Source organism: Equus asinus, chromosome 9 (assembly GCF_041296235.1).
Source record: "Equus asinus isolate D_3611 breed Donkey chromosome 9, EquAss-T2T_v2, whole genome shotgun sequence".
NCBI lineage: Eukaryota > Metazoa > Chordata > Mammalia > Perissodactyla > Equidae > Equus > Equus asinus.
This window is the reverse complement of record NC_091798.1, coordinates 54,370,332-54,397,442: the sequence shown is the minus strand read 5'-3', so window position 1 is coordinate 54,397,442 and position 27,111 is coordinate 54,370,332. Positions and strand designations below refer to the sequence as shown.

The window sequence follows — 27,111 nt, the reverse complement described above, 5'->3', positions numbered from 1 at the left end:
GAATGGTTCTAGGCTTGGGGTAGATGACACAGACATGGTCTGCCCTCTCACAGAGTTTACGGTACATTGTAATAACAACCGAGCGTATTATGAAATGTCAAGTTAACTTCATGGTAGGTCACATTTAATTACAATATCGAACTCCAATCTTGATAGTCTTTATATTTTGGTGGCAATTAATTATTGGCTAACAACTAAAACTAGACCATCCTTGAGGTTGAACCAGATTTACGGCTGGACATCTGACCTACTGCAAGATAAATTTCTTTTGTAATTCTTTTGTAATTTGTAATTTTTGCCTCAATAGTTGCAATTACTTTGCCTTCATTCTTATTCATTTTTTATACTTTTCAATATAAATAATAATAGCATTTGTTGAACAGTTACTATGGGTCAGTCACTATTCTCCACGTTTTACATTATTAGCTTATAATCTTCACAGGCACACTCTGATGTAGGTACTATCATTAGCCTGTTTTACAGATGAAGAAACTGACATGCAGAGGTTAAGTAACTAAGATTAATTAGCTGGAAAATAGTGAAGTCAGGATATAGCATGGGCAGTCTGGCTGTAGAATCCATGTACGTACGTAACCACTGTATTGAAAAGGACTTGCCCTGGGCCCCTTGGTCACCTCTGGTAGTTCCAGTTCATGCAGGTCTCTTCTCATCCATGACGACTTCTCACAGTAGAGGGAGATCATTCAGTACTGTGCTCTCACCACCTTTACCAGTGTGGACCTTTGTCATTTGTCTAAACGCACATATTAGCATAACAATAGAGTAGTTCCTGGTATATACTCTTGAAATGGTCAAAGAGTTATAGTTTTCCCAAATACCAACCACAAGCAATGTTTTAGGATAAAAGAATTTGATTATTATTAATTTTTTAAAACCTTTTTTAAAAATTGGCACCTGAGCTAACAACTGTTGCCAATCTTTTCTTTTTCTTTTTTCTGTTTTGTTTTGCCCAAATCCCCCCAGTACATAGTTGTATATTCTAGTTGTGAGTGCCTCTGGTTGTGCTGTGCGGGACGCCACTTCAGCGTGGCCTGATGAGCGGTGCCATGTCCGTGCAGAGGATCGGAGCCGGCGAAACCCTGGGCCGCCAAAGCAGAGCGCACGAACTTAACCACTCGGCCACAGGGCTGCCCTCGAAAAAAATCCTCTTGATAAGATTAAAAACAAGGAACAAGAGCAAAAATCAAATGCATTGAAAATAGGATTATTTATAATAATTTCCTTCAATGGAGCCTAAAAGGTAGAAAAAATGTATTTAAAGCAGACTGGGATGGATATATGAAAACATAGATCACCAGTATCTGTACTTTGTAGAAGTGGTGGTTGAAACTGTGGGAGTCAGTATGATGGCCTGTGAAATATGGAATACAGAAAGAGAAGGATGTTCCAAGGAAGGAACTGTGCAGAAGTATGTCCCACATGGTAGGAGAAAAAGAGGTTTCTACAAAACAGACTAGAAAGAAGTTTTTAGAGATATAGGAGGAATACTGAGGGAGCTAAAAAGTGGGAAGGAATTTAAAGAATTTAAAGAAGGAAGTAGTCGATAGTGGGAACTAAGTCGTAGTGGGGAAATAATGGTAAAAAGAAGAGTTGAAAAGTGCCCACTGAATTTCCGGATAAGACTCATTGGTGGCCATAATTGAAGCAGTGCCTGTGGGGTGATGAGACGGAAGCCATGTTATGGTGACTGGAGGCGTAAATGTAGAGGTGAGGAAGTAGAGACAAGAACCAAGACAATGCTTTCAAAAAGAGGGCTGTGAACACAAGAGCAGGAAAGGCCCTGGTCAGCTGGGGAAGCAGCCTGTCTGGAGGTGGTGGAATGCCTATTTATTTTCATGGGATCAGGGGAGAGAGCCGATGTTGAGAGAGTGGCTGAAGAGAAGGAGAAAAGAGAGGATGATGGCAGAGATGAGTCCGGAGGAGATGGGAGAGAAGGGCCTGCGTACAAGCAGAGGGCTAGCACTGAAGGGGTGGATTGTTAATACCACATCCTCAGGGAAGGGGCAGAGAAGCATGATTTGTTATGGAGGGCGGGAAGTCAGGACACCCCTTCCTGAACTGAAGAGCAGGCCCTTGGAGGGGAGGTCAAAATTTTAGAAAAATACTATGTTTCTGAAAGTCTCACTTCAGCTGTGTGTTTTTGCTTTCACTACCAGCTTTGCATGCACACTTTATTGTCGTTTTATTCTGTGTCTGTTGAGATGCCTGCTTGAATATTGGAAAGCTGTGTGAGAAATCATGAATTTCAGGATAGTTGTTTGGATGACTGATTTAATTGTTTCTTTTGGAAACTTAATGGGATCTTAGTTGTTTAAAAGTCTCTAGCTTGAAAAGGTGGGATTTTAGTTCTTCCATTTTCTGTGGCTCATTACCATTTGAGTAATGTCTGCTTGTTCACCCAACTGGCCCTAGCTGCCAGGAGTAGGGGCCAAAGCTTTTCAGTCCTGAAAATATCTAGGGTAGTCAGGGATCCCCATAGCCCAATGTAGAAATCACACACTGTTATTATGAATCTGATGCATGTTCAAACTATTTTGCATGGCAGAGTGACAAAATCGACTGGCGTAGGCTGGGATGTGTAGGATTGTCTTGCGTCATATCAACTCTGTGTAGTTTGCAAAGCTAAGTTGCAGTGTCAGCCCTTGGCCTTGGGCTTTCTTGGATAAGGAAAGACCAAAGAGAAGCCAAGTAACGTGCTGAGACTGGCCGAACTATCCTTCCTTTACTTTCTAGTCCCAGCTCAGCCCCCCTCTTCCTGCCGTGTTGATTCTCACATCTTGATCTACTGAGCTTAAAATCATGAGAGGAATGAAGATGAGGAGGGAAGGCTGTGGTACACACATGGAAAACAGGTCAGTTAGAACAGACAAAAACATTTAACACCATTTTACAGCTTACAAATTGACTTCACTTACATTATCTCATACAATTATCTGTCTTATAGATAAGAAAACTGAGCCCTAGAGATATGAAATGATTTATTTTTCCAGATCTGCAGAGTTAGTAAATGTCAGAACTGGGTCTTGAATCCAGATCTTCTGGCTGCATATCCATTGTTCTTTATACAAAAGGCTAAGGCATCAACCAGCACTCATTTAATATATTAGAAGTGTTTTTTCTTTTAAACATACCACTTACATTGCTAGAGTTGTAATTATGGGTTTTTCTAAGAAGATTAGTGCTATATAAATATTAACTACTATCATTATTCCTATTATTATTGCCACTCAAATCATGGACTCCAAAGGGGAATTCATTTTATTCAGGTCAATAGGTACCTAGTATCTTTGGTAGGTAAAATATTGTCTACATCGTCAGGAAGCAGAGAAAGCCATTACATAAACATACAGGTAAAATGTCGTGTGATGGATTCTGTAATGGACATATGCCTAGGATAAGGTAATAGTATAGAACAGCGTTTCTTGAACTTCATTATACATCAGAGTTACCTGGATCATTTGTAAAAACAGATTGCTGGGCCATGCCCTCAGAGTTTCTGGGACGGGGCCCAAGAATGTGAATTCCTAATAAGTTCCTAGATGTTATTGAGACCCCTGGTCAGGAGAGGACACTTTGAAAGCTGGCATTACTTCCATCTGGGAGAGTCAGAGAAGATATTGTAGAAGTGATAACCAGGCAAAGCTTGAAGAATTAAAAAGCAGTCTCCTAGTGAAATGAGTGGAATGGCATTCCAGATAGATGGTATAGACAGGTAAAACAGTAGATAGGGGATCCACAAGAAATTTGGTATTACCACAAGCAAAGAGAAGTGGACAGTGGTAAGAGATGAGTCAGAGCTCATGGAGGGTTTCATGTGACGTGCTAAGGCACATGGTCTTTGCCCTAGGCTGTGCAGAGCCACCAGAGGATTTCAAACAGAGAAGCACCTTAGTCAAATTTGCATTTTAGAAAGCTAGTTAATTCTAGTGCAAGTATGGAACCATGGGGGAAATCCCCACTTTCTACCTAAATATGAAAGAACTCCTTTGAACATAATACTGTGTTCATAATACTATGCCAAGGGATTAATCAAATGTGTGCATCTTGGTATTTCAGTCAAACAGTTAAGAAGTCACTGCCTGCCATGTGTATATACAAGTCAAAGATATCCTCCTTTCCCTTGGGCATTTGGGAGAGCCAACACTAACACAGAGAAAGCAACAGAGCACATGGCTAGGCAGTGCTTTACCAAGGGCGGAATAGAGAAGGGTAAGTAAGGGCTGAAGCGGTCAGCCAGGGTTTCATGGAGAAGACAGAACACAAGCTGGCCTTGAAGAACAGTGGCATTTGCCTGACCAGACGAAGGCATTGCAGGCAAGGAAGACCCCAGAGTAAAGGATCAGAAGGAGAACTAAACTTTGAATGCACAGTGACATTGAAGAAGCAGAGGCAACTGGTCAACCTTTGGCAAGGGGCTCTTCTTGAGACTTGATGGGGGAATGGAAAAGAGGCTTGGATCAGAAAGACAGCTTCCATAGGGAATAACGTCTGGAAGATTTTTAGAAAAAGGATAAATGAGAGCAACATAGAGATAGGAAATACAATGCTTTCTCAACCAACTGTAAGCACCCTCTCCTCTCTTATCACCCAAGGATAATATGAATCAAAGGAACAGAATATAAAGGCTTGGGTTGAGGTCAAGAAATGGGGAAGATACATTGGGCTTTGGTTCTGATAGGGCCAAAAAGACAGTAGTTGCTGCCCTGGGAGCTGGCTATTGTCCTGAGAAGGAGGTGCATTGGCAATTTGACAGCTGCTTATAAAAGGCCATCTGCCCTGTGAACTGGGATGAAGGCCTGGGAAGCGTTCCCTTTCAGCTCCCAGATGGTAATAAATGTGCTAGTGCAAGGAAGATTCTTGGGTCATTTGCTTGTTCCCAGCTTTGCAAACATGAAAATGTTTTTGCATGTTCGTTTTGTGAATTGTATGTTTCCTCTGCATCTCTTCACACCTCAACTTAACCATCTTTATAGCATTCCCTTAAGCTTTATCTTCTATCCAAAGAGCAATGTGTGTGCTTACTGAAACAAATCCACAAATTGATTTTTCTTATGTCTTTATAAAGAATGGGGGATTTGTTCACAGTGTAGATTGGAGTCATTGCAGAACTGGAGTATTTGACATTCTGTATACCCTTACAATTACCCAAAACTTCGATTTTCTGGCCAACACATCATTCTTTTCTTAGATTGCTATACTTTTTATTTCCATTACCAGGGACAGCATGTGACTTTTCCTTCACAGTCATTATTCTCAAAGAATTAAGGTATATGCTTTCACAAAAGTGACTTCCTCTATGACCATGGGTGGAGAGGCAAAGCCACCATGTGTGATGTAGGTTGAGGCGGTGGGTGGGGCTCAGCTAGGCTAGTCTCTGCCTGTGGCTCAGTCCCCACACCAACCAGGCAGCCTGTGCTATTCAAATTTAAACCTCCTCAAATTAAAACTTACTACCCACTATGAACCTTTGAGGTCATGTAGGAAGAGTTAAAGGTACTGCTAATAAATCCGAGATTCTGACATGCCTGACTGGTGTGGGAGGTGGCAGTTAGGATGCCTGTGGCTGGAAATGCAGATAGCAGCGCACCCGGTTTAATCAAATATATATCATGAAGCCGGATGAGCAACCTTATTGAATTTATCATTAACTATATTTAAACACAATCTTAAATTTCCTCTTCATAAAATTTTGCCTTAGAAGAAAAGCAAAAAAAAAAAAAAATGAGAAAGTTAAGTCTGCCAAAGGGTATTTCATGGGACACATGGCAGTCGAAACAAAAGGCCCAATTTTAATTGAATTATAGACTGCATAATTATTTAACCTGTACCAGCTGGTCTCAAGAAGCTACCAGATTCCTTAGAGAGCTTGTACTTGGCCAGAAACATAAGGTACCTTATTAGTAACAAGAAAAATGCCTTCTGTATCTGTGTTACCCCCGACCCTCAAAGAACATAATGTGAAAGGAAAAAGATCCTTGAAGTTCATTTTTGATTTAAGAGGCAGTCCTCCCTCCCTCCGAGTATGTGAGTGGATTTGCTAAAGCACCTGTAGTCTCTGAGGAACGGCCAACATAAACAGGATGTTATTGCATCAGACAGGTAAGAATAATTTCTCTAATTAGTCACTTGAGATTTCATTTTTCACTTGCAAGTACTAGGAATTTAATTTGTGTGTGATGTGCAATTGGCAAATTGACAATAGCTACAACTGCCCCTCCCTCTGTCTTGCTGTCCTGGTACTGTGTGGAAGGCACTGGGTTGGGGGCATTGGGGAGGCATCTCAATGTAGATGCTTTGCTTCATCTATCAGCATCAAGCTAACTAAAACACCTTCCCATTGACAAATGTGACCTAATTACACATTCCTCACTTGTAATGCTTGAATGATCCTAATGAGTTTCCCGTGATCATTTTTCTTCCAGATTAAATGTTTTTTCTCAATCCCCCCAAATTTTGCAACAGTGAAGAAATTCATAATACATTCTCATTTACGTAAGAACATTGTTCTTAAAGGTACAGAGCAAAATAATTTTAGGAAGCTGTATTTTATGAATTACAGAATGATTGAAGACAGTTGCTGACTTGGCCTTTGATGAAGGAAGAAGTCATCCTGTTTGTTTTGTTTTAAAACACCGTTCTCTAAAGAAAGATTGATTGGCATCAAACGTAGTCCCCATAAATCATAGCTATTGATTTTACATTTGTTTTAGCTCTTCTGATTTTATGCTCCCTTATGTCATAATTTGTTATCCTGATAGCTGGCGCCTGAGTTGGTGCTGGGGCTGAGCCTGCAAGATGGTTTCTTTCAGTTCAGGCTAATCTATACATGAAACAGATGAGCTTTCATACACGGAACCATGCTCCTCTCACTTTTTATAATGTTACCCTGGCATTTCCCAAGGAGATTACAGATGCCACACAGTAAAATCTGTGACAAGTGGCAATATTAGGGACGTTTGCATAGTCTAATCAGCATGGGCACAGATATGGCTGCTGGCTGCCCTGGGTGCTGCAGGAAGCGGGGTGCTCCTCCCATTGGCTTTTCACACAAAGACTTGCTCTTAGGATTCAGAATGCAAATATTATGACCATCTTCTGGAAATTCTCAAGGTCAGGAAATTCTTCCATCTTCCGCAAGTAGCAGAAGTGATGGGAGATAGAATGTCTGTTGGCTACACCCCACCTTTGTTAAAGAAGGGCTGGCCAGCCCTCTTTTTAATCTGCATCTACTTAGATGCTTATAGGTAGAACTTGGGATGCTGCCAGGTCACCAAGTGGCCCATTTAGGGCAAAATTAGATAGACTTTCTGGACATACATGTGTTACTCAAGTATCATTTCTTGTGTTTTGATTTTCTGGCCAATTTGAGTGAATGTAATGCTCCCGTTTTAAACTGCTATTTTACACCCTTTCTCCTCTGGCTTTCCATTCAGTACTCAGTCACATCACTCAAGACCATCCCAGAACTGTGCCGGAGATGTGATTCGCAAAGCGAAGACAGATCAGGTAGGTTTACTCCTCATCTCTCCTCCTTGTCCTGCCTTTTTGGGTGTGGAGGACTCCTGGAAGCTGTTTCCCCTCACACTGCTCCTGCTTTCTGTTTTGTTTTTCTTTTACGGCTTCTCCACTCACCCCCAACCCTCAACAAACAGATGTTCGGTCATCCTTTGAAGGCTAACAGGACAGGGAGGCCCTACTGAGGACTCAGCTGTATACAAATAAATGTAGACGAGCATCTCAACAGTCCCAAACCACAGTATACGCAGCAATTTACTGAAAACCCCGAGAAACCATTGGTGACAAAACATAATGATGCAGGCGCCAATGAAAAAATGTTGGATGCGTTTACTACCCATATGGCAAGGACCAGCTTGGGTGATGGTGCTTTGCCAAAGTCTGAAACCCTATCAGGGATGCGACATGATAGAATCTGCAATAAGGCATACTGTAACAGTTAAGATTAAAGCAAAGCTTTGGAGTTTAATAGTGTAAACTAAACAGAGAATTATGGCATATAGATGAAAACCAGCTGGTTGACCTTTTCTCCTTGCACACCCTCCCACCCCTGACAAAAAAGTACATTCAGGGTTGTTTTTCCCTCTGTAAATCAAATTAAGCCTCTCTCCTTTTCTCTCTGTGATGGGCAAAAATGAAAATAAAAAAGGATATTGATGGGAATGATACCATGGCATTAAACTATGAAATAATGTTTATTATTTTTCGAAGTAATTACTCTAAGGCATCACCATTAACCTTGCCAAAGCTGGACCTCCTCTGATAGTAACTAGAATCCTGAGAATCATGGGTGATGGAAGGCTTAAAATAATCCTTGAATTATGTGTATGATGTTTAAAAATAAATAGATGGTCCTTACCTATACAACTACTAGAATTCTAGGCCTTTCTGACTGAAAGGACTTGTGCAGAGTGAATTTACTTTTCTCCTGGACAGTTTGTTTTCCTTTGGCATTTTGCTTAGATGAGACAAGGAAAATAATTAGTCTTTCCACATTTGTTTATCTCTGTATTTTTTGTGTGAGTGAAAGTAATGCTTCAATGTTTGGGTCAGAAACAGCAGAAGATAGTTTAAGTTCAAATAAAAGTTTTCATTTACCTTCAGGATTTTTAAAATTTTTTTAATTTCAAACACATTCAAGTTTCTATCGGGTTTAATAGGGACCTTGGCCATAACGCTCATCAGGATGTGTCTCCTTAAAATGCATCACCAGATTCAGGGTTGAACCTCTGACTATGATCAGTGACAGAGGCAGCAGACTGCAGTGGACAGGCCACCAGCCTCAGATCTGGGTTTGGGTTGTGAGCTAAGCACTGTTAGAATGTTTATATTATAGACGGGCAGACTGAGGCACAGAGCAGAGAAGTTAAATATTTTGCCAGAGTCACACAGCAGTTAAGTTGCAGAGCTGGAATTCAAATCCAGGACGTCTGACTCTAGAGTCTCGTCTCGTATCCATTACAGATACTACCTCTCAGATAGCTGGACTTAGTGACATTAATTTAATTTGAGGATATTATCCTTTTAAAACTTTAAAAATCAGCATTTTTCCTCACAATTAAGTGGTGAATTTCTTTTGTCTGTTAAATAGCTTTCCTTGCTTACCAGGTTAAGTGAATTAACTGAAGCTTTTAAAAATAATTTTTCCTGGGACTTGTTTATTCCATTTTCTCCAGATCTTGTGACTTCTAGCCACTTCCACAAAAGGTGTTATCAGGCATTTCTTCTCTGGTTGAGATGGAGGCCAGTTTCAAATTCAGAAGCTTTTAAACTTTACCCAGAGCACAGACCCAGTGCTCGAGGTAATCAGCAATAATGAGACCTGACAGGAAATGGATGTATGAGGGAAAGACAAGGCCTCTTACTGGAATCACATATATACCTCCAGTTTGATGCACCATTTAGAGGCTGGTAAACCACTTTCTAATAGAGCGAGAGTGATCCTAGAAAAAGAGACACATGGAAAAATCCATCTCTCCACAGCATCACTATAGAATGACCTGTGGGCTTCTTTAAATGAAATTTCAGCATTGTAAAGTTTTCACAGCCGTTTCTGAAGGAATTGTGGTATTCTCAATTTGCTCCATGGACATGTGGATGTAGAAATAACCCCTCCATCCATCCAGTCTTTCTTGTTTCAACCACTTAGGAAGAGTTTGCTCCAGGAGTGCTTGCAAATTTCCATCTTTGTGGTAATCTTTTCAAACAGATGGCAGCCGAAGGCGCATTGGCTTCTGAGAAGAGTCCACATCTTCTTTTGGGTGGGGCACCCTCTGGGGAAACTTTTCCCCAAACCTCCTGTCACTTAGAATATACTCCACCAGATAAAGACAGTTGTTTTTACCTTTCTAAAGTTCGTTAAGCATTTTCTAGTTTGTGCAGGTTGTCAAATGTGAGCGTCCATCCTTGTATTACCAAGTCTTTGACCAGATGTTCTTGAACCCATTTTTTATTTTATTTATGCATTCAGCAAGGAATTGTTGAGTGTTCTCTATCCCGGGCACTGAGGACACGTTAGTGAACAAGACGTAGTAGACAAGGCCCCCCTTCTTCCAGCACTTACATTCTAGGGGGTGACAGACAAAAGACAAGCAAATGAATAAATAAACCAGATCATTTCAGATAGTGATGAGAGGTGACATGAGGCAATGTGATAGAGTAACTTCTACAAGTTGGGGAAGGAGGAGATTTGGGGGCCAGAGAGTGTTAGAAAGACCCAACCACGTGAAAACCATTGAAGAGTGTTGAAGGCAGAGAAACTAGCAAGTGCAAAGCCCCTGAGCCAGGAATGAGCTAAGCATGTATGAGGAAGAAAAAGAAGCCCAATGGCGCTGCAGTGTGGTGATCAAAGTGAGGAGGAGGGCCGGGATATGGTTGGGGTCAGACTCGGCAGGGCCCTGTCGTGCATGGTACACAGAGTTCAGACTTTATGCTAAGTGCTGTGAAGAGCACCGCCAGCAGGATTCCAATTTTGCTAAAATCCTATTCCCTGGAAAGGAGACTCAGCATGTGGAATTATAACTCTCAGTAGAAGAAGGGACCCTAAAAATCATCAAATCTGAGAGAGAGAAAATAAGAAAACAGACAATAAAAGCAGATGGGTAAAATGAATGTGGATAAAGGGTATACTGGTGTTCTTTGTACTGTTTTTATTTTTTCAACTATTCTATGCATTTATTTACAAAAGAAAACATTTTTAATTATTTATAAATAAAAAGTTTTTTTTTTAAAAGACAAAAAAATCATGTAGTCCAAAGTGCATCAGATCTTTGAAGGTGATCCTTATCATCCTGGCTGTGGGCTCACCCAGCCTGAACTTCATCACCTCAGGGAGAGGGAGCTCACAGTCGCTTGAGGTCGCCCATCCGTAACGTTTAATTTCTTTGTTCAGCCAGGATCAGTGTCCCTCAAATTTCCATCCCTCGGTCCTAGTTCTTCCTTTGGAACCAACGAGAATGACACTCCCTCCTGGGAAGGGTGCCACTAAGTATTTGGAGGTGGCAGTCACCCTTGGTTTTGTCCTCTCCAGGTTAAAACTGCCCCCCAGAGTTGTGTGTCCTGCTCATTCTTCTTGCTCTCTTGTGGATGATTGAAGTTTACCAGCATCCCTCTTAAAAGTGGGGCAGCCAGAACTGAACCTGAGGTCACTCCACATATGGTCTGGAGTCAGAATCTGTCTCCCCACACAGAACAGCCCCCAGGGCTTACCACGCCTTTCCTGTCTTCCCTAGTGGGCTATAAAGACAAGACTCATGCTTGTCCTTTCTGCCTGATTTTCAGGTGTCCTGAGAGGAGCAGGAGTGTCAAATGAGTTCTCTTGGTGACCCTTGGAAGCCTCTCTGTGAGACGTATAGCCAGGCCTCATCCGGCTTCACCCCTGGACCCTGGGCCAGCTCCACAGTGGGCTCTGAGAAAGGCAAATATCAGACACCTGGGGCAGTGTTCTTGCGCCTTCCACCAGCTCACTGATGCCCATGAGTCTGCCCTGGGAGTGCCCTTCCTTTAACCGAAGGCATCGATTCTTGTTGAAATCCGTATTTTCCCCTGACGGAGATAATATTTTAAACCGTTCACCATCAATTACACTACACTATGGCTACATTTTAAATTTTTGTGAGAAAAGTTTTGAAAAGAAGTGTGAAGGTATTGGAGATAACCACAAGAAGGTGGGGGGTGAAGAACTAGGAACTGGAAGCCTGAGAACAAACTTGGCGTGTGTGTGGAGCTGCACAGGTGTTATTGAGATTTCCGAGTTATCTCTTAGGTACTTAGTGTACCAGGCGTTATGCCAGGTCTCCTGTAAACAGCTTATGTCTCCTCCAAGTAATTCTCCCAGGGAAGACCATTATTATGCCCATTTTATTGATGAGGAAACTGAGGCTCACAGACAGTAAATAATTTGCCCAAAGTTCTAGAGCTAGTAAGTGCATTTGAAACCAGGTCTGCTGACTCCGGAGCCCTTATGAGGAGTCATTATCTGAGTAAGAACTGAGAAGTAATTATCATCCAAGGAACCACATGTGGCTGGTAGTGTGGGTCAAGGACGTTATGTATGAAAATTTTTCACCTATAAAATGAAGTTATTTGTGAAACATTTGCATGTATTCTCTGCTTAATCCCTGCTACTCATGTAAGAAATGAAGATGGCACAAGGCAGTGAGTGTAACTCTGCTCCACAGTTTTCTGCAAATGAGGACTAAAATACGTTATGTTGACATATGGTATTCAAATCAAGCATATTCAATTTCATTGACTTCGAGCTTTTTTTAATTAGTTGGACATTCAAATACACATTTGTTTCAATTCATGGTGCTTTAAATGTCTTGTGATTCTTTCAGAATGTGTATCTGCTAAGCTCATTGTATAATTTTCTTATGAAAGAAGGCAGATAAATATTAATGCAGCTTTGCATCTGAGAACTTAGATGCGCTGAGGTTGGAAAACTCAGTTATGTAACAGTAATAAATGGCCCTGGGATGCATAGGAAAAGAGATTTTGAAAGAATTTTAATACCTCAGTAATATCACTTGAATGACAGTGAAGGAAAACTATACTTTTTCAACTTTGTATCTGGTAAAAGTTATTTCGATGTATATTTTAAAACATTGCAAATTTGCTCTATTTTTAGTCCCTGTGCATGCAAAGTTTGTGACAAACTCTGAACCTTTGAAAATATATGGTTTTATAAGATTTTCAAGGATTTTGGCAAGCGTCAAAAATAATACGTTGACATGAAATTTATCCTCTAGACACTGCAGTGACACTGATAATAAGTAGATAAATCTCCTGTTTTCAATTTTATTAAGATTTAATGCTAAAAGCATGAAAGGGAAGGGTGATATGACAGTTTAAATTGAAAAGCCCTCTGATTAATCTATTTCACATGATGTAATATAAAATAGACTCCAAAGAAGAGGGAAACACATTAAGATCTCAATCAAGAAAATTGAACACTTCAAACCGATACAGCAAAGAATCTAACATTTATGACAAAAATCTCAGTTTCTTTAATGATAGTGAAAATCAACATACAGCAAAAACATCTAGATGAGAGTATTAGTCAAATAAAACCATTATTTTTAATTTTATTCAACAAAATTATAAAGGTGATATAATCTACTATAAAAAATGGAAAGTAAAAACTACAATTAACTCTGCCACCGAAACAAAATTACTGTATTTTTTTTTCCTGAGGCATATTTTTTATATCATTGTAGTCATAATGTATGGACAGTTTTATCTGCTACTTTTTCTGGTACTGCAGCAGGTACATGGCCATCATTTTGAATGAACCACAGAACTCAGCCGTGAAACTAGAGCTACCCCCTCTGTCCAAAAGGAGAGACCATCCCTGACTTTAATCCATTAACACTTTGCTTATGTTTCTAAGAGAAAGGGTGGAAGTCATTTGGGGGAAAGATGGGAGCAGGGGGTGGCAGGAAAGTTAAAAATATAACTGAGTTAGTGTAGAAAATAATGAAAGGGACTGGAGGAGCAGAGCTTAAATACGTTACATCTTTGCCCCTTCTTCTCTTTACTTGATCGTGTCTTCTTATTTAGCCATAGCTGTAATTATGTGCCACAGCTCCCTAATATTCTAAAAGGTTACCAGCATTGTGGAATTAAGAAAGTCAGGAATGAGACAGAATTAGAGGGACAGAACATTTAGGGGAAAGAACTGCCATACCATACCGCAGTCTCCTTCTCTACGTTTTGGTTTATTTTTATTGGACTCTAAGAAACATATCCCCATCCCAAAACTGATAAAGAAATCTCCTCTTGGTAGAAATGAGTTCAAGGATATCTGCAGTAAGGAAGGATGAGAAACCGGAAGTACAAAGAGAAGCATTTAGGCAGGGAGGGAAAGAGCTGAACATGAGTACTTGTTGGGGAGGGGGGTTGTTACTAGTTTTGGAGCTTTATAGCATCTCTAAGAGCCCCCCCACTTCTTGCTGAGAGCATATCCTTTTTCTTTTGTCTCCCAATATTGAGTGGGCTCTGTCTCCCCATTTTCAGTGACTCCTCTTTGCCCGCATACCTCCTTTGCCCTGACTCTTCCCTCAAAAACAAGTCATAAAAGAAACTAAAGTATTTTAGAACCCTAGAATCTCATAGTTGAAGGATCCTCAGAGAGAGTCAGGAGTTATGTACAAAAACCCAGACCCTTCTATGGCAGTTGATGGCTCAGGCCCTCACCTCTCACAGTGTGGTGCAGGACCAGCACCAGCACCTGGGAGCTTGTTGGAAATGCAGACTCTCAAGCCTTGCCCCAGACTTCCAAATCAGAATCTGCTTTTTTTTTTTTTTTCCTATTTTAAGTTGTATATTTAAGAAACACCTCTCTCGTAAAGTGACATGAACAGAGAGCTGAGGGAACTCAGGGCACAGATTGGGTGATTTTTTTCTGGAAGAGAATTCCAGGCACAGGACATAGCAGTTGCAAAGTCACTGAGATAGGAGCGTGCCAGTGTGTCTGAGAGCGGTGACAGCTAGCGAGAGGTGGCAGAGGGGCCTAGGTCAGGGGCCAAGTCATAGGAGACTTGGGGTTGTATTCTAATAAGGTAAAGGGTGGGGTCGTGTTCTGACTTACATTGTGAAAGGGAGAATGACTAGGCCTTGAACTTTTTCTGTCTGCACAGTCTGCAATCAATGCAGCTAAAGAATCAGCCTTGGTTCTGGCCTTCACACCCTAGCTCTGCATCTTTACCTGGGCAGGTGTAGAGGAAAGCTCCACTGGGGCAGCATGCAGGCTCTGAGAGTCCTCATCCCGACCTGGGTGTACAGGAAAGCTCCACTGGGGCAGCATGCAGGCTCTGAGAGTCCTCATCCCGACCTGGGTGTAGAGGAAAGCTCCACTGGGGCAGCATGCAGGCTCTGAGAGTCCTCATCCCGACCTGGGTGTCCAGGAGGCAGGCTACATAATTTCATTTGCCTTTAAAAATATTTTGTGACATTTTCCAATAGTTTTATGACTGGCGTGTTTCTTTGCATTTGAAGACTCAAACCTGAACCAAATATAACCATTCAGTGATACAGCTGACATTTGAAAATTACAGATACATTTTCATCAGAATAAACAGGATCATTTGACTTCTTTTTGAATGGATTGTGAGGAGGCGATCAACAACAAGCATAAATGAAATCTTTGTTGTGACAAAGTGAAGCAAAACGTGATAGCCAGTAATTCTTCGTTTTGTTGACCAGCTCCTTGAAAGATTCTTTTGTTTCACAGACCGCAAACGTCAGTGAGACACTGCCTGTAGAGGATCAATGCACCCAGTCTATGCAGGCCGACAAGTAGCCTGAGGGCTTGCTGTTGGGTGGGGCTGGTCCCTAGGGTGGGCTTCCTGCCCTGGCTGAACTGGATGAAATCTGTGCTCTAGTGGGTGTGGCAGACCCCTGGGCTATCAGGCCAGGGGAAGAACTCCAATGGCATTTGCCAGTGTCTATGTCAGCATGCCTGGACTAGGTCACAACAATGACTGCCACCAAAGTCTCAGTCTCTGGAGAGCTGTCACTTCTCATGGAGATGCACCCAGAGCTTACCAGGTGAGTCTCTTTTCACCAAAGGACTATTCAGCTGTCTTTTTGGTGATTTTAGGTTGCTCTCTGAGAGGGGTGAATTTGTGCATGAGACGCAGGTTTTTTGCACTTTCGTCTGTTAGCTTTTCTGGGGATACCCCCGTTGCAGCTAATAGCTAGTGAAGTCAGATAGTAGGGTACTTGTCTCAGTTGTGCTGAGTCCAAAGGATGCTTATAGTGGTAATGTGCCCCCGTCCAGGTCCCTACTTCTCCAGGGAGGGCTGCGTACCTTAGGGTAGCACCCACCTGGGTGGCTGTGAAGGTCTGCGGTTCTCGAAGGTGGCTTTTTTCACTCCAGAAGGAATTTCTGTTTCTTTTGCCTCAGTCAGGACTGTCCCTTGTTGTCGGGGTTCTTTTTATCCAGTTTTCAGTTTTCTCTCCAGGGTAATTTTTCCAAGAATAGCTGTAACCTGGTTGTGGTCATGGGAGGAGGTGACTTCTGAGCCTGCCTACACCACCATCTTGACGAGTCAATTCCAGAATCTGCTTTTTAACAAGCTCTCCAGGTGATTTATTTGTGCATACTCAAGTTTGAGAAGCACTGACTTAGGCCACCTCAGTGCTAATCCATTGTCCATGATAAGGTATGGTGATCTTTTCTAAAATGCAAATCTGATCATGTCACTCCATGTTCAAAGCCAGGTAATGGTTTTCCAAGATGGTTCTCAAGATATACAATGGGAAACTCTTTATGTGACCTTCAAGGCCCTGAGTGATCTCCTGGGACCAGCAAGCTTCCTCTCATGCCACTCTCTCCCTGCTTTCTGCCTGCCAGTCACATCAAGGAACCTCCTTCAGTTCTTCAAATGTGCTGTGTTCTTTCACATGGGATGTCCTTCCCTTTCTCCTTTCAACTCCAAGTTAACCTCCTCAGGGCCCCTTTACCTGACTCCCTAGACCACCACCGTCCAATAGAAATATAATGCAAGCCATTTACATAATTTAAAGTTTCTCTAGTAGCCATATTAAAAAATATGAATAAACAGATGAGGTTAATTTAATAGTAGATTTTATTTAACCCAGTAAATCAGAGCTATTATCATTTCAACAAATGCTACTAGCCACATTTTATGTGCTGAATAGCCACAGGTGTCTAGTGGCTCCTGTTTTGGATAGTGCAAGCCTCGATTATATCAGCACCCCCCTCCAACTTATATTATTTCCTAATTCCCTATACTTTTCCTCTTCTTTAAATATCTGTTTTAGCATTATTAATAATGTGATGTTGGTTCAATATCAGTTTTCTCTAGTAGACTAAATAAAATCTCTTTTGGGTAATTTTGTTCGTTATGGTATCTCCAGTGCCTGACACTGGTGCTAAATATATATATATCTGAGGTATGGATGGATGAAGAAATATGTAAAGAGGTGAAAGCTAGCCTTGCTTCTTTGGGTTTTGCATCATAATTGAAGATTGGGACATACCTTCTCTTTGTTTGGTTTGACACCTTGATCTTTCAGTTACTTTATCTGTCTGCACCATCAAAGTCTTTCCTTCTCAGCTATCATCACCCTCATCATACAAACACTCCCTAATTATCTCCTATTTTAAAAAACAAGCACATAGTACCCCCTCTAGTGGCTTCTACCCACTTTCTGTGCTCTTTCCTCTCCTTCCCTCCACCCATTTACATCCAACCTGCTTTCAAGAGTTAAGGGAACCTCCGTCTCCAGTCCTCCAACTCCCATTCACTTAAGTATCTCCAGTGTGACTTCCACCTCTCTAGGGAAGATCATGACTTCCATGGTGTCAAATCCATTGACACTGATATTCTCATCTTTCTTGGCCTCTTCCCATTATTTGAGACTATTGGCCGCACCTTTCTGGAAAGATTCTTCTTTCTTGGCTTTGTGATACCACTTCTCTCATTTTTCTCCTAACACTCTGACATCTTCTTAGTCTCTTTTGCAACTCCTCCTCCTTCTCTACTTGGCCTTTAAATATCCAAGTAGGACTTAAGTATTCCATAGGACCCTCTCTCCTCTCAATATCTTAAGTCTCTCTAGGTTGATATCCATTCTCATGGCTTCAAATGCCACTTACATTCTGCTGCTACTCACCCCAGTACTCCAGCCTCCTGTTTAATGGCCCACTCGGTATCTACATTAGATGTCTCATAGGATTTTGAAAAGGAATTCTTGAATCCTGCTTCCCAACATGTTCCTCCTCAGACTCCCCCCTCAGTAAATGGCACTCAGTTTACTGAAACATCTGCTCAGCGACAAAAACCCAGAATTCTCCCTTTCCCTCACACTCCACATCAGTCCGTCACCAGGTCCTGAGTCTTTTGTGCTCAGAGTAGCTCCCCTTCCGTCCATTTCTCTCCATCTCAACAGCCACCCGCCAGGCCAGGCCACCTGTATGTTTGAAGTTAGAAGCCATGAACTAGTCTCACTTCTTTCTTCACCACCAATCCTTGACCACCCCAGGAATAACCTGTTTCCTGCAGAATAGGCAGAAGGATATATTTTAAAATAGAAAGCAAATCATTTCACTTCTCTGTGAAATCCTTCCAGGGATGCCCCACTTTAGTTAAAATATAAATCAAAATCATTGTTGTGGCCAATAAAACCCCCAAATGATTTGGCCCTGACAACCTGTACCAACTTGGTCTTCCATCACTTTTGCCCTCACTCAGACTGCTCTAGACATAAGAGTTATGGAACCTGCGAGATTCTCTCCTGCTTTAGGCATTTGCGAGTATGCATCCTTCTACTCAGACCTTCGCAAAATTGTCTTTTCTCTTGCATTTTTCCCCAGATCCTCATATAAGTTCTTCTCATCTCCCAGCCCTTAGTTTCTCCTCCATGATCTGGCTTCTCAGCAGTTCTCGATTCCAATACCCTACTTGTTTTCTTCAAAGCACTTTGCATTTCATAATTTCTTATTCATCTCTATACTTGCTTCACTGTCTGATTCCCCCATGAGGGCAGGGATTATGTGTATTTCATTCCCTTCTGCACCCCTGGAACCATGTGCACAGAAAGCATTCAACAAATGTTTGTTGAATGAATTAATCCTGTAAGAGTATTTTAGCATTCTGCCATTTACTCTTACACTTCTGAACAAGCTTTATGATATTCCCATATCTCTTGCTTACGTTAGAAAAAGATTGCCACCTTTAACCAGTTGAAGGAATTGGCAGCTGAAAGAACAAATTCTTAGTGATATGGTGGCTCTAAATTTAGGCTGATGCCACTGAGGATAAACAAAGTAGGAAATTCTTCCACTCAACTGTTTCTACGACAAGTTGTCATTAAAAACCATTTTCCTAACTTTGCTTCCACACAGAAGCTTCATAATCAGTGGTTACCAAAATCTAGGCAAAGAGCAGTTTGGTATTTAGGTTAAAATGAATCTGAAATGAGTACAACCCGGTTTTGCCACTGGTTTCTGGGATTCCATTGCCTACATGTGACTGAAACAGAGAAAATGTGAATTGCGTGTTTAGGGAATAATTTTAATTGTGATAAGGCAGTCCTGTGGTGTTATGGAAAGAGAGCTGGAGTCAGGGAACCTCGGTCCTGGTTGAGCAGTCAGCATGCTGTGTAATTTTCCACATAACATTTAAAATCCCCTGAGTTCTCAAGTGAGAATAAATAAGAACTGCCCATCCATCCTGCAGAGTTGTGAAAACCTCTAATGAAATCATATGCTTGTCTTGTACTCAGAAACATAGAAAACTTTATACAAATATTTTGTATTAGCAATTGTAAAGTGTTAAATGGAGGAAATTTTAGGAAAATTCCAATTAAGAAATATCATTTCAAGGCATTCTTAAACCTAAGTCTTCTTTCCATTTTTTATAATAGTGCCTGTGAAGCGCATACTGAACTGCCCTGGAACACTGAGGAGGAGTGGCTCTGCCATTCATGTTTCCTGGGGGGAGCCTCTGTCTGTGCTTTGATTTGTCCAGCTATACCTGCCTTGTTCTCTCTGCAGCCTTGTAATTGAGAACCCCCGGCTCAGGCAGGAGCTCCCGTGGGCGGACCCTGTGGGCCTGCCAAGAGGAAGAGCAGGCTGCAGGCCAATGCTAGTTCTTCCTCCCATTTTTCCTCCCCTTGAGATCCTAAGGTGCATCCCTCTCAAAATGGGACCAGGTTTCACAGACTCACCACTTTGTTTCTCATGGAAAATAGAATTTATTTAACTTTTAGCAAGAAAACAGTAGGGGGATAATCTGGTACCCCAAATACGTACCCACTCTTCTTTCTCTTCTTCGTGTCTAAAGCTGTATTCCTAATGTGGATACATAACCCATATTTAGAAGTCAAATAAACAGGCTTTTTGGGAGGCATCAGTTGAAGATTGGGAGTAGAGGGTAGGGATTTTCCAACCCCCACCCTGTCTGCCTCCTGCTCTTTCTTACCAAAGACCAGTAACTTGGTGTTCTTTGTCCTTGACGGTAGATCAACACTGTAAAACATCGCCATCTTCAGTTAAAATTGGTAAGTGTGTTTCTACACTTTCCAGAAACTACACTGAGCTTGCTAACACTTCTAGAAACCACACTGAGCAAGCTCTCTCTTGTTTTGGCACTTCCCTGCTTGATGAGTCTTTTCACTGTCCCTTGATGTGTATCACTCTCTACAGTTCAGCACTGAGAGGGAGAGAAAGAAAGTAAGAAAGGAAACCTGGTAAATGGACCTGGAGTGAATACAAGACTTAATCCACTCAAGAGGTTTTGCTAATGTCAAAGTGAAGGTCAACATACTTTTTAGATGACAGAATAACTCTGAAATCATGTACTTTTTTCAGACCCACCAATTGCTATTCTATGTGAACAGTACTTTTGAAGCCCAAAAGTTTAAAGTTGTCAAAATATTGAGTCTGATATCATGATAGAGCATGCCTCTTTCGTGAAGAAGTAACTTTTCTATCCAGTGTACTAAGGGCTTGAATATTTCTATGAATTTTTACAGAACAAAGAAGCGAGCAAAGATGGGGCACAAAGTTACGTGAGCAGATCTCATGTAATTTATACAATTCTGGGCAGAACTGGGAATAATGAAACATCAATCTAACACTTTCAACAGCTGCTTGATATCAGTAGCCGCTTAAAGTAAGGAAGCTTAGAACCAAATCAATGAATCTTTTCTAACAGTATTTTAACGTCTTAATATGAATAAATCATTGGTTGATATTTTTATAGGAATAAAGTCCTCTACTTCCCCTTCAGCCTCACAATACCCTTAGTAAAGGGTCCATGGCATCAATGAAAGGGATGAGCAAGCAATCCCCTGGAAATGTTCCAGAAAGATGCATTCCTTGCACACATTGGCTCTTCCCAGCATAATGGCCCTACACAATTCTCCAAATCCAGAGTTAACTCAACCCTTGTTAGGATCACATTACAGTTTGGTCTCCAAGGATAGTACAGAAGAACATCCAGCAAGTAGTCCTCACTCAAACTCCATAACCTTCTTCCTGTTATCATGAGATGGTAGAGGTCACCTGTCACCACTCCTTACAGAGCCTGAGATGTTTACAATAAGTGGGCCCACTACAGATTTCAGTTTACATTGGATTAGGGAAACTCATGACTCTTAAGATCAACACTCCCAATCTTTCATAAAGTCCCTCCCTTAGGTGTAAAAATGGAATGTTGGAGAACTTATAAGGTATGTCCTTGAAGGTGCCTAGGTTTCTAGTAGCTGTATATGTGGAGTGTATTGTTATGTACATTTTTAAGGCAATTACAGTTGAAGCTGACCATTTTGTTTCTCAAGGAAAATAGAATTTATTTAACTTTTAACAATACTCAGTGGGAAACACTATTTTATCTTAAACACATACTCCTTTTCTTTCTCTTCTTGATGTCTAAAGTTAATTTTCTAATATATCCACATAACTCCATATTTAGAAGTAAAATAGGCATTTTCAGAGCCAGCATTGACGTTTAGTCTTGAAAATTGTATCCACTGTTGCAATAGAAAACTATCTATTATCTTTCTAAGAAAATACTAATTTATCAGTCCCAAGAGCCAGAGAGTTGTTCTGTGTCAGCAGTCAGCTTAGCCTCATAATTATAAATTTGTGAGGATCTGTTGAAAGACGTGGATCCAGAAGAATTATAGTGTTTCATAGTGAGTCACTCAGAATAAAGAGCCCTGTTATTTGTAGACATTCCATACAGTCATAGAAATTTAGAGGTGGATCAGGTCTTAGCAATCGTGTGCTCTAACCCCTTTATTTTACAGATGAAGAAATCGAGGCTCAGAACTTACTGAAGGGAATATATGAAAATATTTCAATATGCAGCACATCTTCAAATGTCTGAACATCTTCAGTAGCTTACTAACACTGTCCTTAAAATATTCAACACAATGTGCCCCAAATGTGGCAAGATCTACTCATTGTGACAAGACTCATATTTGTTTACTATACTTTGCATCTTTGGTCTAGCATATTCCTTCCTGCCTGCCTGCCTGCTTTCCTTCCTTCCTTCCTCCCTCCTGCCCTCCCTCCTTTCCTTCGTCCCTTCCCCCTCCTTCCGTATTTCCCTCCCTTCCTCCTCCCTTCATTCATTCATTCATTCATTCATTCAAAGATTTACCCACTAAGCCCCAATACCTGAGAGATACTGTGCTAGACAGAGGGTTGATTATAAACACGGGTAGGTTCACAAACAATCTTTGCCCTTAAGGAAGTTGGGAAAGAGAAGGTGAGACAAATGTGTGAGCAAATAGTTACAACAGAACTTCAGAAATGCCTCGCTCTGGTTGTAGGCAAGTATTATCAGGACACTCAGAAGCAAGGAGCGACAATTCCCTGGGAGACTCAAAGGAAGTACACCAAGAAGGTAACGTCTGAGGGGAATCTTGTCAGATGAACCTGCATCTCAGGCAGAGAAGGCAGCAAGGGCATTGTAGGAGAGGGGCAATTCGCCCAAAGGAAGAACATGGTGTATCCAGAAAGGGTGAGTTTAGCAATGGTGTGCAGGGAAAATTAATGATGTGAGAATGATGGGTGCTGAGATGAGAATAAATTAGAGAGGCCAGCCTTGGGGCATAGTGGTTAAGTTTTCAAATTCCACTTTGGCAGCCAGGGGTTCATGGGTTTGGATCCCAGGAGTGGACCTACACACTGCTCATCAAGCCATGCTGCGGCAGCATCCCACATACAAAATAGAGGAAGATTGGCATAGCTGTTAGCTCAGGGATAATCTTCCTCAAGCAAAAAGGGAAAGATTGGCAACAGATGTTAGCTCAGGGCCAATCTTCCTCACCAAAAAAAAAGAAGAAGAAAAGTTAGAAAATAAATAAAAGAACTGCATCATACCATGCTAACAAATTTAGCTACTATCCTGAAAGCCAGAGTTTCCCAAACCTTAGTAATTCAAGTATTATTTCCACAATGTGTGTTATAGCCAACGTCTACCTCATTTGTTTTTGCTTTACCTGTATACCACTTGTACTGTTATTTATTGAACATATTTTTCTAAAGTAACTTACTGTTAAACATTTTTTTAAAGAAACTTTATGTCAGTGTTGTAAATAGAAAACCAATGTCACTTGTAATAAATCCAAGGTCATCATTAAAATGAATGCTATGAAAATAAAACATTCTTGTTAACTCTTTGCCTGTGAAAGTCTCTGAGCCTAAGGCCTGCAATCTCATTATTCTAAAGAGAGATTGTGTGTTTCAGAGAGGAGTTAAATTTATTGTAGCACAAAGTTGAAACTCCTTAAATTAATTAGGAGGAAGAAAGAGAGTTGAAAGTTGTAGTATAGCTTCCTCACTCTCTAAGCCAACAGTATTTAGCATGGTTCCAGTGTGCCATCTTCACGATATGGCATGACTGTGCATCCCACATAAGGGGAAATACTGTTTTAGGCTGTACAGAGCCCCCAGAGGTTTTTGAGCTAAGAAGTGACAAAATCAGACTTTTCGGAAGAGGGATAACTCAGGACTGGAAAGGGAGACCAAGGGCAGCAGGAGGAACCTGGCAGAGGCTGTGGGAGGTTCCCAGTGTGGCCCAGGCAGTGTAATAGGATGAAGAAGAGGAACCATATTTGAGCGGGATTTCGGATCAGGCCACAGCAGGACTTGGTGCCTGAGGAATGAGGGGCAGGGGACAAAGAGAAGGGTCAACGATGCCTTCGAGATGGATTGCTTGGCAGACTGCATAAGTGGTTACATGATCCAGGCCGGGTGCACAGGAATATGTTTAAGGAAGACAGAATATGTGAGTGTGTGTGTGTGTGTGTGTTGGGTGAGGAGGAGAAGGGAGGAAGCAGGCAAGAGTGAAGGGGGATAAAACCCTTGGATTGTAACATGCTGCCTGTCACAGATACTTGCACACCCTAGGCTCGCATTAAATGCTGTTGAATAAATGGCTACATGTGGATGGTTAGCAGACAATTGGAAATACCTTGCTGGAGATCAGAGACATCCCAAATGGCAGTTAGGTTAGAAGAGATAATCAGGGCCTGTAAATCAGCCTCAAATACACTTTCATTTACCAACTCACCATTTTAGAAAATTTGTGACATAATCAAGTAGACAGGTTTAAGATATATTAAACATGTTTACTTTCATAAGATGTTAAAAATGAACCCACTCAACCAAAAGTCTTTAAGAACCTACTTACATAAAGCAGTTTGCTGGGTCCTTTGAGGGATAGAGAGAGAAATTAGACACAGACCCTGTTCTCACGGAGCTTGTAGAGATCTAATAAGATAACAGATAAAATCTTCAGGGATTTAAAGTTGGTTATCATTTGAAGTATTTATTCATGATGTCCAGAAAACAAATTTAGCCTCAAAATCTTCCTAGTCACCATAGTTAATCGAACTTTGTTTCCATGTGTTATAAGAAATTTGTTATGGTGTTGAGGTAGAACAACAGTATAAATGAAACTTTGGGGTGTATGATATAGTAATAAATTGGAGCCTTCTCGTGAGAACTTGTCAAATAATCCATTTCTCATGACTGGGATATTTTTCCCAATAGTCAAGACACAGACTAGAAAGCATTGATTTTACTCTCAGCCTAAAAAAGTCATAGATTTGAATAAGGGGAAGGGCAACAAGCCTAATGTTGATGCCCTTTCTTCAGTTTCGAGACCCTTCTGTGGAAAGAAGTGTTTTCATAAGACTCAGACAGAATTCATTTCCATAGAGCATTCTTAATGGCTCCTGTCAGAACAAAACAGCTGGGAAACATATGGTATCCATTTCCCTGTATCACTTAGAAAAAATTTCACATGTAAATAAAGCCAACATAAAAGAGTAGCCCTTTGAACCCCCGACCTTATACAATACATAAATATATTGGTACAATGCACTCGTTGTATTGGCCCACTAAGTTATGTGGTTTTAAAATTTTTTTATTACATCCTGAGATGCACATTTTCAAGAAGTTTCAAAGAAATGAAGGTAATTGACAAAATATTAGCAGATACCATACCCAATAATAAGTATCTATCTCAGAAATGTCAAGGAATATATATATATTTTTCCACTATATGTGAAGCTTTTCAGAAAATTGATGGGTAAAATTAAAGGCATAGTTATACTTTATAAACTCAATGTCTGAGTTTATCTCTCTGCTGTTTTAAATAAGTAACCATGTGTTTTTGAAAGAAAGAGAGAAAGGCTTGGCAGAAATTTTTGGCAGACATTAATTTTTCATAGCTTCACATTTTTAGGGAGAAAAGGACATATAAAGGTAGAAAAACTTTTAAATTTATAATGGACCAACTGGAATTAGTCTTTGACTTTGCATATTTACATTTCATAAATAACTTCAGAAAATCTAGCTCTCATCGGTGATTATCACTCCTCTGAGTTTATTAACAAGACTTTTGTCCCTTGTGAAATTAAGCTGTAAATCCCTCAGAAGGATGCACTTTGGGCATTTAAAAAGAGATTTAATGCGTTGTATAGTGAGAGTCAAATTCAAATACTAGCATTTGTTAATTGTCTGCTCTGTGCCAAGTACTGTGTACATATAAGAACCAGAGCCAACAAAAAGGGAGAGGAGCAGCAGCTTAAGAGCATCCACATACCTTCCTTCCTTTCTGGAACATTCCTTGTTAATACCTGTTCTTTACTGGACAGAATCCAGGTCGCCGTCTACAGCTCATAGTATTCTCTTCTTAGATTCTAAAATGCCAGAGCTTGAAAGGCCTCAGAGGAGGACAGCTTCGTGAAGACCCTCTGAAACCCCATGCAAAACTGTGGTCCATTTTGGGGAAAGAACCCACCCACCAACAGTTCTTTACCGTTCAGGCTCAGAGCACTCTCACTTCTTTGTCCTGGTTCCAGAACTCCTCTGAATCCTTTTAGAGCACATCCCAATAGGAAAAAGAATGACCAGTGGTCTAAATTTGGGGAACTTTTAGTAACTAGCATGCCACTTTCACCCCAAGAATCAGTGGTAGCCAGGGATTGTCACAGAAGTTACAGGCCTGAGTACACCCTCTCTCAGGTTCTTTTATTCTTTGTGCCCAATAGCAAAGAACAGACACAAACACAGGCTTTGGAGTAAATACTTCCCACCTGCTGCTGTTCCAGAAGAGGAGAGAGAGATGGGAGGTCCCTGCTTGGAGGGGATGTCCTGAAACCTCACATCTTTGATGGGGGGATGGTGTAAACTAAGGGGAAGGGGAGTTTGTTGTTAGTGCTGTTGAGCTGATTCTGTCTCCTAGCGACCCTGTGTACAGCAGAATGAACCCTGCCCGGTCTTTTTGCACCACCTCTAACCTTCTAGCACTGTATCAGACAATGCTCCCCTGCTATTCCTAGGGTTTCCATGGCCAATTTTTCAGAAGTGAGTGGCCGGGTCCTTCTTCCTAATCCATCTTAGTCTGGAAGCTCCGCTGAAACTTGTCCACCATGGGTGACTCTGCTGATATTTGAAACACCAGTGGCAAAGCTTTCAGCATCGCAGCAACATGCAGCCACCACGGTATGGCAACCAAAAGGTGGGTGGTGTGGTTCCCTGCCCAGAAATGAACCTGGGCTGCGGCAGTGAGAGCCCTGAATCTTAACCACTAGAGCACCAGGGCTGGCTGGAAGGGGAGTAGGAATCCATAAATCAGTGGCCTGCAAGTTTCCAAGGGTGCCGGGTCATCTATCATCTAGTCAAGGGAGTGTCCCAGAGAGGAAGCGGTATCCTCATGGCTGAGGAGACTGTTGTTTCTCCATCATCCTGCACCGAGAGGAGGCACAGGTCAGCCTTTCATGTGAGGTTAACTGGGAGAGAAGGTGGTGCTTCTTATCTTTCACTTCCAGATGTGTTACTGTTTCACTTACACTCCATCTCAACCAGACACTTACTCATATGCAAACTGTACAATCTTTAACCTTTGCACAAAAATGAGAAAAAAAAAAACTAGTCTGCCTACCCCACCCTCCCTTTTCAACTTCCTCTCCTCCTGTTTATTTCCAGCTTTCCCAGCAATGGAGGACAGCATTGAATCTTAAAGAGCATGTTCCATTGTGAAGTGTTAGTGCATTGTGTTGCTGTGTCATATTCCAGAAAGC

General features: G+C 41.3%; 1 protein-coding gene across 9 annotated transcripts in view; it reads left to right on the top strand.

The window, feature by feature from the left end:
* SNCAIP (synuclein alpha interacting protein) overlaps positions 1-27,111 on the top strand; it is a 141,326-nt gene that overhangs the window by 73,684 nt on the left and 40,531 nt on the right. For all 9 annotated transcript variants that reach the window (XR_011505888.1, XR_011505887.1, XM_014859571.3 and 6 more), the window contains exon 3: positions 7,455-7,527. Coding sequence is in view for 7 of the 9 variants with exons in the window: in XM_014859571.3 (XP_014715057.2) it covers positions 7,455-7,527 (73 nt within the window). In the remaining 2 variants the exon portion in view is untranslated. The remainder of the gene's footprint in view (positions 1-7,454; positions 7,528-27,111) is intronic.